Raw genomic sequence first — 15123 nt, forward strand, 5'->3', positions numbered from 1 at the left:
TAGCAAAAAAAAAAAAAAAAAACTACTGATACATGCAATGGCATGGATAACACTCAAATGCATTATTCCAAGAGAAAGAAGGTACACTCAAAGACTACATACTGTATGATTCCATTTATGTGACATTTTGGAAAAGGCAAAATAATAGGAATAGAGAACAGATTAGTGGTTGCTAGCAGCTTGGCCTGGGGAGCATGGTTAACTATAGTGGAGCATGAGGGATTTGCAGTGATAAAAGTGTTCTATATCTTCACTGTGGTGACTGCACAACTGTATGCATTTTTCAAAACTTGCAGAACTGTATGCTAAAAATATGATTTTACATATGTCATTATACCTCAATTTCTAAAATGTAATTTATGGTGTTGAATCAATAAAACCACAGAATCCTTTCTAAAAAGAATATTATAAATGCTTTGGAAGGAAAAAAAAAGACCCATTTTGGACAAGATGGTCAAAAGAAGGCCTCTGTAAACAGAGTTCAAATGAAAGATGAGGAAACAGTTAGAAGAGTAGCCCTGCGGTAGGAAACAGTTTGGAATGTGGTAGGAAAGTTCAGAAGGCCAGAGGTATTTATTTCTAAGAATAGCTTCCATTCATTAATAGTTTGTAATACACCAAGCCTTGTGTTAAGTTCTTTACATACAGAATTTTACTGACTCCCCACAATAAATCAGTGAAGCGGCTGTTATTAGTTCCCTTTTATAGAAGAAGAAAGTTGAGGCTTTAAAAAGGTTGATTAATTTATCTCAAAAATGTCAGTATCAGGAAACAAACCTGGGTTTCTTTGCCTCCAAAGCTCATTCTCTTTATACCAGTGTCTAGATAAATAACAATTAATTTTATCCTTTTTGTTTAATCTTAAAATTTTTCACTTAAATTTAGAGACACGTTAGCAAATATACTTCACATTTTTTTCCATGACATGCTGGCTGACTTAGACAATACTGAATAACCCCTTAAGAATGACTGGAGACCTAAAGGCCTTCCTTTGATAACTACTAACACAGACTCAGAGAAACAATGTAGGACAGAGATCTTTGAGAGATGAGAGAACAAAGATTCAGATAACTTCGATTTAAGTTTTGAGATTTTGTGTCACTGGCTTCTAATCATAAGACTTCTTGTCCTAAAGACTTTATCATCTTAAGTCCAAAGTTTCTTAAGTTTTTAAAGCTACGAAACTTTCTGCTATTTTATGACCAACCCCAACACCCTACAATTACCTCTTCACTGTTTTCTGTTACATTTTTTTTAAATATTGTCAATTTTGTCCATTCTGTCTATGTAATCAGCTCTAAGTTCTTTCACCTGGAGACTTATCTTTGCATTCCAGCAGTTTAGCTTGAGGAACATGCCCTTCAGGCACCCGCAGAAATGTTATGGTGATCAGTGTCAAAGCAGGAAATGGGAAACAACTCCCATAGCCTGAAATGCTCTTCCTTTGAATAGCAAGTTGATCTGTTTAGTCTTCCTTGTCACCAAAATGGGCCAGGTGGGCACACAGCCCTCAAGAAAATAAGTTTGGGTATTTATTTGATATCCACTTTAGAAGATCTTTAAAGACTCGATAAAACAAAGCATATTTTACATTTAATAAAAAAGATATATTTTTAATTTCACTGTGTGGAATGAATGTTAAATATTGATATTAAGATAGTGGTTATATCATGGTGGGGGAGGAGAGGTATACAACAGGGAAAAGACCCACAAGGGCTTAACAACACACTCTTAATTATGGTTTTCCTATCTAGAAAATTATCTGAGAAGGTTTAAATATATATTAATTTCAGGCCTCAAAGAAGAGTTTGCTCTTTCTTTTTTCCCATGCTCTGTCTATATCCCTAAAATGTCCTTACTCCACATTATTGCTAGATCATGTAGGTAGTTACCTACGCACAGGAGTGCTTTATGGTTCAAGACATGTATGGATTTTAAATCTTCCAGACTTTCCCTAAGTTCTCTGCTTAAATTCCATTTTCCCCTCCACACATTATTAAATGCTCTGTCTTGCAATGTGTCAAGACTTACAATTCAAGGATGTTCTTCTTTGAAAACTGCAGAGATGTAGATGCTTGAGGGTACTCATCCACATCTGTTTCTTGCTCATCCTGTTTACTCAGGTCCTGGTCATGCTTAGCCTCCACCTCCAACAAACCCTGGTAAAGATGATGATGGAAGCAAAGCAGAACAAAAGGTTACTATAAGATGTGGTGGTTCTTCCAGCCCTACCTAATCCCCCTTCTCTGGGGTCAGCCACATAGTCCTCTCTGAGACCGGAGCTTTCTGATGCGTCTGTAAGCTAAGCAGTCATGTCCTTCTGCTCTGTCTACAGAGGAAGGCTGAGGCAGGGGCATGGAGAGAATCAGTGTATACATGGAGAGCTCTTTTCAGTCCTGATGAGTAATCGAATTCTTTCTGACCGTGGATTCCAAAACTCCACTCAAATTAGATGATTGTTCTGGTCTCTTAAAAAAATCAATGTCATAAAAAAGAAAAAGTGGCAGGACTATTCCATATTAAGAGTCTAAGGAGATATGAAAACCAAACATATTGCATAGATCTTTTTGGGATGCTGGTTTAAAAATATGGCTGTAGGCCGGGCGCGGTGGCTCAAGCCTGTAATCCCAGCACTTTGGGAGGCCGAGACGGGCGGATCACGAGGTCAGGAGATCGAGACCATCCTGGCTAACACGGTGAAACCCCGTCTCTACTAAAAAAATACAAAAAAGCTAGCCGGGCGATGTGGCGGGCGCCTGTAGTCCCAGTTACTCAGGAGGCTGAGGCAGGAGAATGGCGTAAACCCGGGAGGCGGAGCTGGCAGTGAGTCGAGATTGCGCCACTGCACTCCAGCCTGGGCGACAGAGCGAGACTCTGTCTCAAAAAAAAAAAAAAAAATATATATATATATATATATGTATGGCTGTAAAAGACATTTGGGGGACAATTAAAGAAATTAGAATATTGAGAGAATTGAGATTACTATATTAATGCTGATTTCCCCACATGTGATAACAGTATTTTGTAGGAGAAAGTTTTACTTTTAGAGATGCTTTCTGAAGTAAACAGGAATGAAGTGTCATGCTGTCTTTGACCTACTTTTAAATGGTTCAGAAAGTTTCATCTATTTATATACATAAAGATAAAGCCAATGTGAGCAATGTGAAAGATTTTAAATGCAGGTGTAGGAATATGGTTAACCATTGCATAATTCTCAGTTGACCATAAGTTGTTTCATATCAAAGAGTTTGGGGGAAAAACCCTACTCTATGAGTTTGATCAATAAAATTTATTTTTTTTGTTTCTGTATTCTTTGCCTTGTTCTCAAAAAGCATCCCAAGACATGTTCTGCTATTTCAAGTCTCTGCATGCAAAAATTGGCAATAATTTATCCTGGAACACTTCTTTAGTAACTATTTATGAAATGTTTCTTCTGTCCTTTGAAGAAGTTTGATCTGAATTTCCTGTGTTTCAGCAGAACTATTTTTAAACTGGAAGGAGAAAAGTTTGGAGGAGGGAGAATAGATCAGTCTCTTTTTGAAATGTCTGTGTAAACTACTGGTCAAGTCAATAGAAATAACTAACATTCATGTAACTCTTTACAAATTAGTTTCATGTGCCTTATTTATTTTCATTCTCATGTGGCCATTTGTATTTAGTGACTTACCCAAGGTCATAGAGTATAGAGAATTAAGTGGTGACCCCAAACAAGGAATGCCCATGTCCTAATACAGAACTAGGACCCCATGCATATTAGCTTATTTGGAAAAAGAGTCTTTGCAGATGTAACTAAGAATCTTGAGATAAGATCATCTCGGATTACTTGAATGGGTTCCTAAATCCAATGACAAACATCCTAATGAGAGACAGAAGAGGAGAAGACAGACACAGAGAAGACCACGTGAGGATGAAGACAGGAGACCAGGAGTTACGTAGCTACAAGCCATTGAAGGCCTGGAGCCCCAGAAGCTTGAAGAAAAAGGATTCTCTCCTGGAGGCTGCATTAAGGGTGAATAGCTGAATTCTACTGGAAGATAATCTGTGAGCAGGGGGTATGGTCATATGGTGATTTGGTCATATGGTGATTTGCTCGAAGGTGAGAAATGTCAGTTATTTCATAAATTCCCAAAGACAAAAATAACATATAATTCACTTTTTTTTTTTTTCCATGGGAAGGCTAGTAAGTCCTTCATGTGGTAACAGCAGCATCCAGTGGGAATAATGCCATCCCCTGCCTCCCTCCTGATTTCAAACTTTGAAGTTCTACACCATTTAGAAGGAAACCCTCAGATATTTTCTTACTACTTTGAGATATGTGGTGTGAAGTTCTTCTCTTCAACCTACTGTGTCATTTAAGTGTCTCTCTTACCCATTTTTCAGTGTCTACCTTGTGAAGGAAGTCAGTTTGAGGGTTTTCGGAGGAAATGTCGTCCTCATAATCTGATTGGTCTAAGATGTGGTCCACTTTGATAATTTCCTTTAGCAAACTGCAAGCCACATAATCCAAACAGAGGCTGTTATTATGCCTTTGGGCCAGAGCTTGGGCCTGCCCTACTCCTTTCTAAATGGAGAACACTGAGATCTTTCCCAGCCCCAGGGAGCACCTGCTATCCTCGTACTGAGTTCTATTCTGTGTGAATAACACCTTGCATAGTATATCTCACAAGTAGAAATAGAGGGGCTGGATAAATAATAATTGGCTGAATCCATAAATTAACAGTGAGATTCCGAATTCCAAACTAATTGCAGCTCTGTGCATATATATGTATAAATGAGTGTGCAAAATCAACAAATAAGTAAATTAATATCCTGTTTTAAAAAGTGGAGTTTAAATACATTATATGGTTCAAATGGGCGGGGAGGAGCAGGTCTACAGCGCTCTCTTGTTGGCCACCCCCCAGCTGTCCTCCCTATATTGTTTACTAGCTTCTTTCTTTTCAACAGATACTCTAGGCATAAATAAGCAGAGACGTTTATGTCTGCATGTCTGCATGTATATATATTATACAGAATAGATACTTTAAAATATACATGGGAGGATATTTATATACTCCATTCTGTGTATACATCAAAGTACTTTGAATTTCTTATTTAATAACCTATTTTGGAGTCCATTTCATATTAGTATATATGGAGCTGCTTTGTTTTTAAAATGGCAAAATAGTATTCCATTGTGGGGCTGTATAATAATTTTCCAATCAGTTTTTTTTATTAACCAATATGTAGAATGTTTCCAGTCATTTGCTATCACAAACAATGCTGGAATGAATATCCTTACACATCTATATGTTGTTGTTGTGTATGTGTCCAGCGTATCTATTGGAAAACCCGAAAAGTAAAACTTTTAGGTCAATAGATATGTATATTCTAAATTTTGATAGATTTTTCACAAAGTATGCTTTAAAGAGGTTGAATCAATTTTCACTCCAAGCAAAAATGTGCCTGTTTCTCACTCCTTGTCTAAATCCATGTGCTATTAAAGTTTTTGATCTTTGCCAACTTGGTATGTTTAAACTGGTATCTCATTTAGTGTTAGTCTCATTTTATGTGTGAGGTTGAGTATCTTTGCCTATATGTATAAAACTCACTTGTATTTCCTTTTCTAAAATAAGTGTGTTGACACTTTCGAATGGGTCACAATAAATGTGTGATATGTGTCTATAAAAGTAGTTCCAAGTCTATGGGATTTGAACCCTGAGGCTGGAGGTATTCTCAGGGTTGAGGGGGTATTGAGTCACTTCACATCTATCCTGCTTAGAAAGGGATCCTGGAATCTATACAGATTTATATAGAATGAATAAATATTGCTTATATGAAAAAAAAATTAAATGAAAAACTGCCCAAACTTTACAAATGCATATGCTACTATCTTCAATAAATTATACATGCATTTAAGAACATCTTTGATATCATAATAGCTTTCTTGCCACATGAGGGATTCTTGGAAAATCTTTTACCTTAAGAATGTTTTTCTAGTTAAAAAGGTTGTTAATCATAGCTAAATTAGTATGCATTTTTTAACATGTACGGGCAAATGTAAATATGTGTTTATACCACTGTTTGTACTCCCTCTATGCCAGAAAGTATTTTACATGGCTTAGGTCTTTAGCAGGTGAAGATAATGAAGCCACAAAACAATCCACATGTTTTCCCAAATTGAGATTAGAGTCTAAAAAACTTTTTTTTTAATGGGTATCTACCCAGTTTATGATTGTGGGCCCCTTTAGCTTCTCATAAGGCCTACTAGAGTAAATATTCATGAGATTAAAATTAGATAAATTATAGGGAAGACTGTCAACCTAGACTCTGAACCTGGAAATCCCATTATTTTCATACCACTGGCCCAAGGATGTCTGCAGTTGGGACCCTAGAAACTGCTTCTGCAAGCTCAGTTCTGACTTACTCCTGCATTACACCTTTAGTCACATTGAGCTTTTGGAAAAAGCCATTGTTTTTCTCAGTCAACTCTTGTTCCTGGCAGTCCATCTTCATCTGCAGAGACATCTCCTTATTTAGATTTGTGGGTGTGAGAGCCATTTCTTCGGCACTGTAAGGACAATAACGACAAGAGGGATTTTATGGCAGAATAGGGAACCACATCCCCTTCACTGACACCAGGCTGACTTCTTCTTCAGGGCATTTGGCTTTAATTCCTCCCCTCCCAAACTGGCTGTTCATTGTAAGGGACCCCAGGCAAGCTCTTAGATTTCTCAAGTATATATAAGAAAATCCTGCATGGCTGTCTCCAAGGACACACCTCTAGAGAGGTGTCTTGGCTGGTAAATGTGCGTTTTGAATGCTCGAAGGAGCATACTATAGAGGAATATATAATAACCAGCCTGGAAGAATGGGAACTTTCATTTTTATAATCTCTTTCTGATTATATAATAATATGCATATTGTAAAAAGTAAAAAGGGCAAAAGAAGAAAGTAAAATCGTTGGTACTTCAGAAATAACCAGAGATAACCCCAGAGACATCCAGACTTAACGACTGTTAACATTTTAGTACATTTTATTTCTGCTTCTAAATTTGGGGTTCATTTTATTCCTTTCCCATTGTTGACAACTAGGTTATTTCTAATTGCTTAGTAGTATAAATAATGCAATAATGATTATCTTCATTTAGTAATTTTCAGTGCATGTCTAATTAGTTAAGATACTTCCTTAGAGGTGGAATTACTGGTTCAAAGGGATTTGAACGATTTTTAATGATTTAGACAAATATTCCCAAATTTCTTTCCTAAAGGTTTAACTAATATACACCGGCATCAGCTGTGTGTAGGAACAGGAACCTTCATTCCAGTCTGATGGGTGAGTGTTCGCTGAAGAGCAGAGGAGTGAATTGTTGGAGTACTTAAGTAGTGTGAAAAATAACAGGGAAAGGAAACAGGAAAGAAGGTAGAGATGTGTGAGATAGGCTCTGGGAGGCTCATAGAAAAAGCTATAGGGAAAGGATAGATGCAAAACGTAACTCCTAGTTATAGGCAGAAATCAGAAGGGTGTGTCCAGGTCAAACAAGAAGAAACCTTCTCTTCTGTATATTCAAGTGAGTGGTAACAGCAGATTGGCCTAGAACTAGAGGGTGGCCTGGCTCCCAGCACCCTGAGGGAAAAGAGGGGATGACAGACTCATGGGAAGAGAAGGCCTTTTTCTGTAAGGGTGATTTATGGCAGGGACTAGCAACGGGGAGGAAGAACCAGGGAGAAGGGATGCCCTGGGAATCACAGAGATGTTAAAACCATTTGCACAAACAATGGCTTGGTTGATCATTCTGTGCCAGAACTGAGCTTTGCTCTTGACCTGTGTGGTATAAAGGGGGCCCCTGTGAAAGAGAAGCATCAGGAAAGAACTAGAACCTCTGATGTGTGATGGCGCCACGCTTTTTAACTTTGAATGTGATAAAAAATAAACCTTTGATCTCCCTCAGAAAGGTCACTATGGCCTGCCAATTTCATGGCAGTTTTGTCTGTTTCTGGACAGTTTTGTCTGTTTCCTGAGGGTGTGAAGCATTACAAAGGCAATTCCAAGCTCTGAAAAGTGAACAGACACTGAGATCTACCTTAAACTTTACTGTTTTTCTGGTCCAAAAAATAGAACCATAAAAATAATAACATTTCCTTATTCTGATAACTCTCTATCATCTCAATGGCTCCCCCAAGAGTGATTTCAAAGAAAACATGGTCAATTCAGGCACCTACCCAAATTCTGCCTGCATACATTCTCTCACATTTTACATAACAATTAGAATCCTAACAATGGCTTATGTCTGTGCAGCCCCTAACAGATTACGAAGTGCCTTTCACATATTTTCTCATTCAGTTCCCACAACAACAGTGAACAGAGGGTATTACTCCCATTTTATGTGTGTATTAATGGAGTCTATGGGAGATGATGTGATTTACTTACAATCAGATATAAGAAGTAAAGCCAGGACTCAGAGCTTCCACGTCCTCACAGCTACTGATTAAAAAGACTTTCCCCACCTCCCACCTCCAAAGATGATCTAGACCAGGGCTCTCCAATAGAACTTTCTGTGTTGATGAAAATGTTCTCTACACTGTTCGATACAGTAGCTACTAGCCACATGTTTCTATTGAGTACTTGAAATGTGGCCAATGCAACTGAGGAACTGAATTTACAGCCACACGTGCCCAATGACTACCATATTGGACAACTCAGAATTTTCTAGAGCAACGATCATCAAACTATGGCCTGCAGGCCAAATCCAGCCTGCCACCTGTTTCTAGAAATGACATTTTATTGCAACACAGCCGCACCCATTCCTTTACAAATTGTCTATGACTGCTTTTGCACTGCAATGACAGGATTGAATGGCTGCAAGAGAAATCATTTGGCATAGAAAGGCTAAATGTTTACTATCTTGCCCTTTACAGAAGAAGCATGCCAACCTCTGGTCTAGACTATCACCTTCTTCTATGATGTTGAGTGTTTGCTACAATCCATCAGTCGAATGCAGTAAATAAGAGCTTAAATTTTGGAGAGTCAACCTGAGTTCATAATCTAGCATCAACACTTCACAGCTGGGCCTTATCTTATTGTGTGGGGGCCTCACTTTTTCCTCTGTAGAATGGGGCTAACAATAGTAACACCAATATTATTAGAGATGTGAGGAGTAAACTTGTGCTTAACATGGCATCAGGTAAATAGCAAACACTTGCCAATGTTATCGATTTATTTATTAAAATAAAAGCAGTGGAAATAGGAGCATTAGTAAGGTTTCACTTCAAATAACAAAGTAATAAAAATAATGCTTACACACATGCAGCACTTTCAGTTCATAAGGCACTTTCACTAAGTTGTTTCCTCTGACCCTCACAATTACCCTGTGGTTGGCCAACCATGGCACCTCTTGTCATCTCTATTTTATCAGAGGAAGAAACTGAAACACAGAGATGACCTGGGACTTGTCCAAAGTTTTATTGCTAGAAAATGGTAGAATCAGCATGAAAAGCTGCAAATTCTGACTCTAAGTTTTGCAATCATCCTACTATTACACATCAAGTCTATGCCTAATATGTCTTAATGGGTTGGCTAACAGCCGTCTTACCTCACAAACAATCCATCTTTTGAAGCTAATGTTTGACTAGTTACATAGTGCAAGTCCTTTGTGCTCAAAGTGTGGTCTGCAAGCCAGCAGCCTCAGCGCTTCCCGGGAGCTTGCCAAACATGCAGCTACTAGGTCCTCCTATCCAGACTCATTGAACCAATGTCTGCCTTTTAGCAAGATTTCAGGTAATTCATACACATAGGAAAGTTGGGAGTTACTAATACTCTAGACCTTTTAAAATAGACTCCCTCTTCTCCCTACGCCCTATGTCTCCATTCCTGTATGTTTACCCCATTGGCTTTCTAGGATTGTTTGGTACAACTGGAGTGAATATCTCCTCCTTCCCCCATATCCTATAAAAACCTTTAAATTACACATTCAGAGAAGCGTAAGTTTCAGTTACAAGGAACAATCAACTATTTTAAAAGACGGTTGATGAAATCGCTAACTTACATTGTGATTTCTTCAGGCCTGACCACCCAGATCACCCTCTTCAGTTCCTGCTACCTGGACAATTTGGGATCTCAGAAGTTTGTCAAAGCCATGGTACTAATAATCAGGGATCTGATGTCACCACAGGCTCCTGACAAGGTCATAATGAGATGGTACGCTGTGGAATAGTATATACCTGGAGATAGCTTTGCTCTTGCCAATTTGGTAATCCCAAACATCTATGAGTCCAATGGAATAGACTAGCAACCGTCAGGTTTTCTTGTTTCAGTGGTGCCAGAGCCTCCTTTCCTCAGCACCAAAGGCAGACAGGAAGCCATCTGAGTGGTAAACACCAAGGCATGTAAGTGTGCAGCTGGACTTTCTTTCCCTTTATGACATTTCACTTGGAATGCAGAGCCTGTAACCCCCTCTCACAAGATTCTAGGTGTGCGGCGCTCTCCTGACTGGCTTCTACCTTGCCCTTCTAGCCTGCCTCTTGGCCTCCTCACCTCTCTTGCTAACTCTGGAAACTAAGTCCTTCTTCCACCGCAGCCCCTCTGTCCATCCATCTCCTGGCCTCTGATATGGTGTTCTGGGATGCTCTTCCAACCTCAGCTTCTTCCCCCACATCTGCCCCTTTCATCTCTCACCTGAACCGAACATCTGGCTTTCCCACAGAGGCTCAAAGACCGACAATGAAGGAAGGACATGTCTTCTTCTACTCATTCCTCACTCACTCAGCAGTAATGAGCAAGCATTTAATCTCCTTTTTTTTTTTTTTTTTTTTTTTGAGTCAGACTCCCGCTCTATCTCCCAGGCTGGAGTGCAGAGTCACAATCTCAGCTCACTGCAACCTCCACTTCCAGGGTTCAAGTGATTCTCCTGCCTCAGTCTCCTGAATAGCTGGAATTACATGCATGCTTGGCTAATTTTTGTATTTTTAGTAGAGATGGGGTTCCACCATGTTGGCCGGGCTGGTCTCGAACTCCTGACCTCAAGGGATCCACCCATCTTGGCCTCCCAAAATGCTAGGATTACAGGCGTGAGCCACTACACTGGGCCCAAGCATTAGATCTTCTTGCAAACCAGGGATGCTCCTACTTTATACCTCTGTGACCTCATCTCCTTTGAAATCCATACTTCCTCTTATTATCACACTTTTATAACATACCTTCACCTTCTTCCAGGACTTCAGTGCCAGGTTCACATTTCCCTCTCTACCACATCATCTCTTATTATTCTTAGTGAACTCAGCACCCATGGAAAGGGCCTAACAGTCTGACCTTACAATTCCTAAGCCCCTGCTCTTAAGACATTCCTCTTCACCTATCAAAAACATTTAGCACCATGGAGATAAAATACAGAACAGTTCTTAAAAACATCAACTTTAGAATCACATCAGTGTTTGAAACCTGGTTTTGCCATTTATTAGCTTTTTGGTTTGGGTCAAAATTTAATCTTTTTGTCTGAAAAATTGGTTTACTAAGATCTACCTAACTGGCTTGTTGAGAAGTTAAAGGCACCAGGTGAGGAAGGAGTTTCGGGTAGAGTGGCTGACACACAGTAGGTACTCAAAAAATTTTGTCAAAGGAATGGAATGAATGCATACATGGTAGGCATGATTTTTTTTATGGCAATATTTTAGGTCTCGTTATCACCCTGAGTATTTCTTCAGCCAAAAGCTCAAGTTCAGATGTGTCACCTTTCTTCTTATGGTATGTACTGCACGCCCTACCTAGTTAGGAACCAGACCCCATCAACAGCCCTCCCCCAGTGCCTGCTGGGCTAGGATCCAGCCTTCAGTCCCCTCCTTACGCCATGACTATGCTCCTACCTTTGGTTGTTCTAGGCGACCTTACATTTCTTTAGGAAAAAATCACAAAATTCTTATGACTAGTTCCATCACAAAATAATAACAATAATAGTAATAGCTACTACTTGCTGAGTGATTACAAATGTGCCAGGCAGTCTTCCAAGTGTTTTACATATATTACCTAATTTAATTCTTACCACCTTTGAAAAGGAAGGGATCTTGGACTTAAACCCAAATCCAGTTAGTCTGGCTCCAGGGGCCATGCCCTAAAGCACCACTGTATAGAACACACTTCACACACTGGGTTCTCACAGTTACTCAGCCAAACTATTCTCTTTCTTTCTTTCTTTCTTTTTTTTTTTTTTTTTGACAGGGTCTCGTTCTGTTGCCCAGGTTGGAGTTCAGTGGCACAATCATGGCTCTTTGCAGGTTCAACCTCCTGGGCTCAAGTCATCCTCCCACCTCAGCCTCCCGAGTAGCTGGGACTACAGGCATGCACCACCACACCTGGCTAACTTTTGTATCTTTTTGTTTTTTGTACAGACAGGTTCTCACCATGTTGCCCAGGCTTGTCTTGAACTCCTAGGCTCAAGCAATCTTCCTGCCTTGGCCTCCCAAAGAGCGAGGATTATAGAGATGAGTCACCACGCCTGGCCTCTTCTGTGTCTCTGGTTGACTCCAAAATATATGGGTCCCAACAGCTGGTTTTTGTCTTCCTCAGCTCCTTCCCACTCTGCCAACTCCCTCTGTGGGCGGTGACCTTGCCTCTGCCTTACTGCACTGATCAAGGCCAGCTGATGAGAATCTTCTCTCCACTGACAACTCCTGTGTGTAGCCTCTTTTCCATTCAAAATATTCCCGCGTTTTCCTTCATCATCTCCCACTCCCCTTCTATCTCAGAGAAAGCACATGTCCACTCTCTTTCCTAAGGCTCCCTTCATTCAGACCCTTGTTGTTTTTTGGGGATTCTATTCCATTAATTCTAAATGCTGTTTGCACTCTTTTTGAGTGCCCGTGCTGGCATTCTGCTGGGAGCTCCCAATTTCTTTGAGGAAACAGATGTATAAGTATAATTCTGACATACTCAGGCTCTGCCTCTGCACTGTTGCTTTGCTTCTGTATGCAAACCTGCTTCTGTTTTCTCTCTTTTAGGAAAAAATAATTTCTTCACTCTGTATTTGAGCTGCCATCTTCTCTCTCCCTTTCTTTTTAATAAAGATTTCTGAGAATTTCTCATGACACATTACTCATTACGTATTCATATTTTAACTGCCTGTGGTATGGCTTGTTGATTGCAAGGGATTTTTGTTGTTTTTTGCTTATTTTCACAGTTTGAGAGCCTTCAGTCATCTAATTTCCCTGGTGGGGTGGGAACAGTGCATTTGTTTCTTACACTTATTTGACCCCAGAGCCTTTTCTGTGCTCAAAGCAGTGTGTTTCATGGATTGTGCTTTGGGAAACCCTTTTTAAAGATTATGGAGAAGCCCGGCATGGTGGCTGACGCCTGTAATCCCAGCACTTTGAGAGGCTGAGGTGGGCAGATCACTTGAGGTCAGGAGTTCGAGATCAGCATGGCCAACATGGTGAAACCCTGTCTCTACTAAAAACACACAAAAATTAGCTGGACGTGGTGGCAAGCACCTGTAATCCCAGCTACTCCGGAAGCTGAGGCAGGAGAATCGCTTGAACCTGGGAGGCAGAGGTTGCAGTGAGCCGAGATCGCCACTGCACTCCAGCCTGGGCAACGCAAGCGAGACTCTGTCTCAATAAATAAATAAATAAATAAAAATTATAGAGAATGTAAGTGAAGTTTCCAGCCTACAGGAAGAATCACAAACAGCAGCACCCACAATCACAGGGCATCCCCATAGTTGCATCTTGGATCTCATGACCTTGACCTTGACAGCTTTCCTGAACCACCTCTTCTCATCCAGTGTTGTAACCTCTTGGTGCTGCAGAAACAGGCCGGCAGCTGGGTCTAACCCCAACACCTGCTCCACTCCAGTAGGAGGGATGGTGTAGTCCCAGCTTGTCCCACCTGCCAGCCACCAGGCCACCCCCTGCCCAGTGAATCCTGAGACACGACACTTAAGAAGGGTGTGGGATCCCAGAGAAAACCATAAGCCCAGAGATTTCAGGAAATAAACTTAGAGGGGAGTAAATATGTGTTGATTTATATTCTCACAGAAATCTAAACCTTTTAATGAGCACCTTTCCCTGGAGGGGTTTGTAATATTTTAATTTACTCTCAATTATTGTTGTGAAACTAGTAGTTAAGTAGGCTACTCTGGTTTGAATGTGCATCTCTTTAAACTGTGCCAGGACAGACAGATATCTGCACGCTACTGAATGCCTCCGAGCTTCCCTTCCCTCATCAACAAAATAGGCAAATAGCTACCTTGCAGCTTACTGTAGGCATGCAGTGGCTTAATTGTACATACAGCTCCTGGAACACAGTAGGCATTAAAAAGAGAAGTGATAGTCTGGAGGAGTCAAATACATAAAACCTCAGGCGGCAAAGATTTTGACCTCCACGAGAAAGGGAATATTATTCATTTTACATCTGGGAAGTCCCTGGCTTCTAGCCCTCTAGTAAAATGATAAAATCACTGTTTTTAAGGAAATTGAGTTCAAAGAAAGAGAAAGAAAGGGAGTAAGGGGGAGGGTGTCATTTCCTATGATAGTAAAGAAAGTTCTTGGAAGCTGAAACTCTCCCATTAGACTCTAAGCAAGAGTGATGTGGGAGCTGGAACTATAGAAATTGTTAGCACGTCGAATGAACGAGATTAGGGCAGGTAGTGCCTACAGGGCTTCATAGATATTTAGGAAAAAAACATCATTGTGAAGCCCCCTTGTGTGGTGGTAACAGCAACCTCATCTCTATTATCAAATACTCATCAGTTGCAAATCTAAGGCTTTGTGCTAAGTGAGGCAGGGAATAAAAGGATGTCCAAACAGTCTTTAACTTCAGTTTAGATAAAGATAAATAACAACAGCAGTTAGTACACATTGATTGCAAGTAATGGCATATGTAAGTGCTACAGGATTGTAGAGAAAGAATTATGGAAACAATGCCTACAGAAGGGTAGCGTGGCTTTTCTAATACTTTCTAAGAGTTTCACGCGGTAAAAGGGACCTGAATCAAATATTGTTCTGATTAATGAAGAATAGGGAAGAAAGCTTTCCAGGGAATGGGAGCTTTCTGAAACGCCAAGGTAAGGGATTTAAATGTATATAGAAGTTGATGCAAAGAAAGTTTGTCTGACAAATTGTATTGTATAAAAGTAATTGTAATTCAATGAATGTTTT

The 15123-nt window shown here is 40.0% G+C and overlaps 1 protein-coding gene across 1 annotated transcript in view; it reads right to left on the reverse strand.

The window, feature by feature from the left end:
• Nucleotides 1–10379, reverse strand: part of SMCO2 (single-pass membrane protein with coiled-coil domains 2) — a 38239-nt gene extending 27860 nt beyond the window's left edge. The window contains exons 1-4 of the mRNA XM_033222585.1: nt 10198–10379; nt 6404–6547; nt 4388–4487; nt 2032–2159 (exon numbers count right to left, since the gene is read on the reverse strand). Of these exons, the coding sequence (XP_033078476.1) occupies nt 2032–2159; nt 4388–4487; nt 6404–6537 (362 nt within the window). The 5' untranslated portion in view covers nt 6538–6547; nt 10198–10379. The remainder of the gene's footprint in view (nt 1–2031; nt 2160–4387; nt 4488–6403; nt 6548–10197) is intronic.
• Nucleotides 10380–15123: the final 4744 nt, after the last annotated feature.

This window comes from Trachypithecus francoisi, unplaced genomic scaffold (assembly GCF_009764315.1).
Source record: "Trachypithecus francoisi isolate TF-2019V2 unplaced genomic scaffold, Tfra_2.0 Lachesis_group11, whole genome shotgun sequence".
NCBI lineage: Eukaryota > Metazoa > Chordata > Mammalia > Primates > Cercopithecidae > Trachypithecus > Trachypithecus francoisi.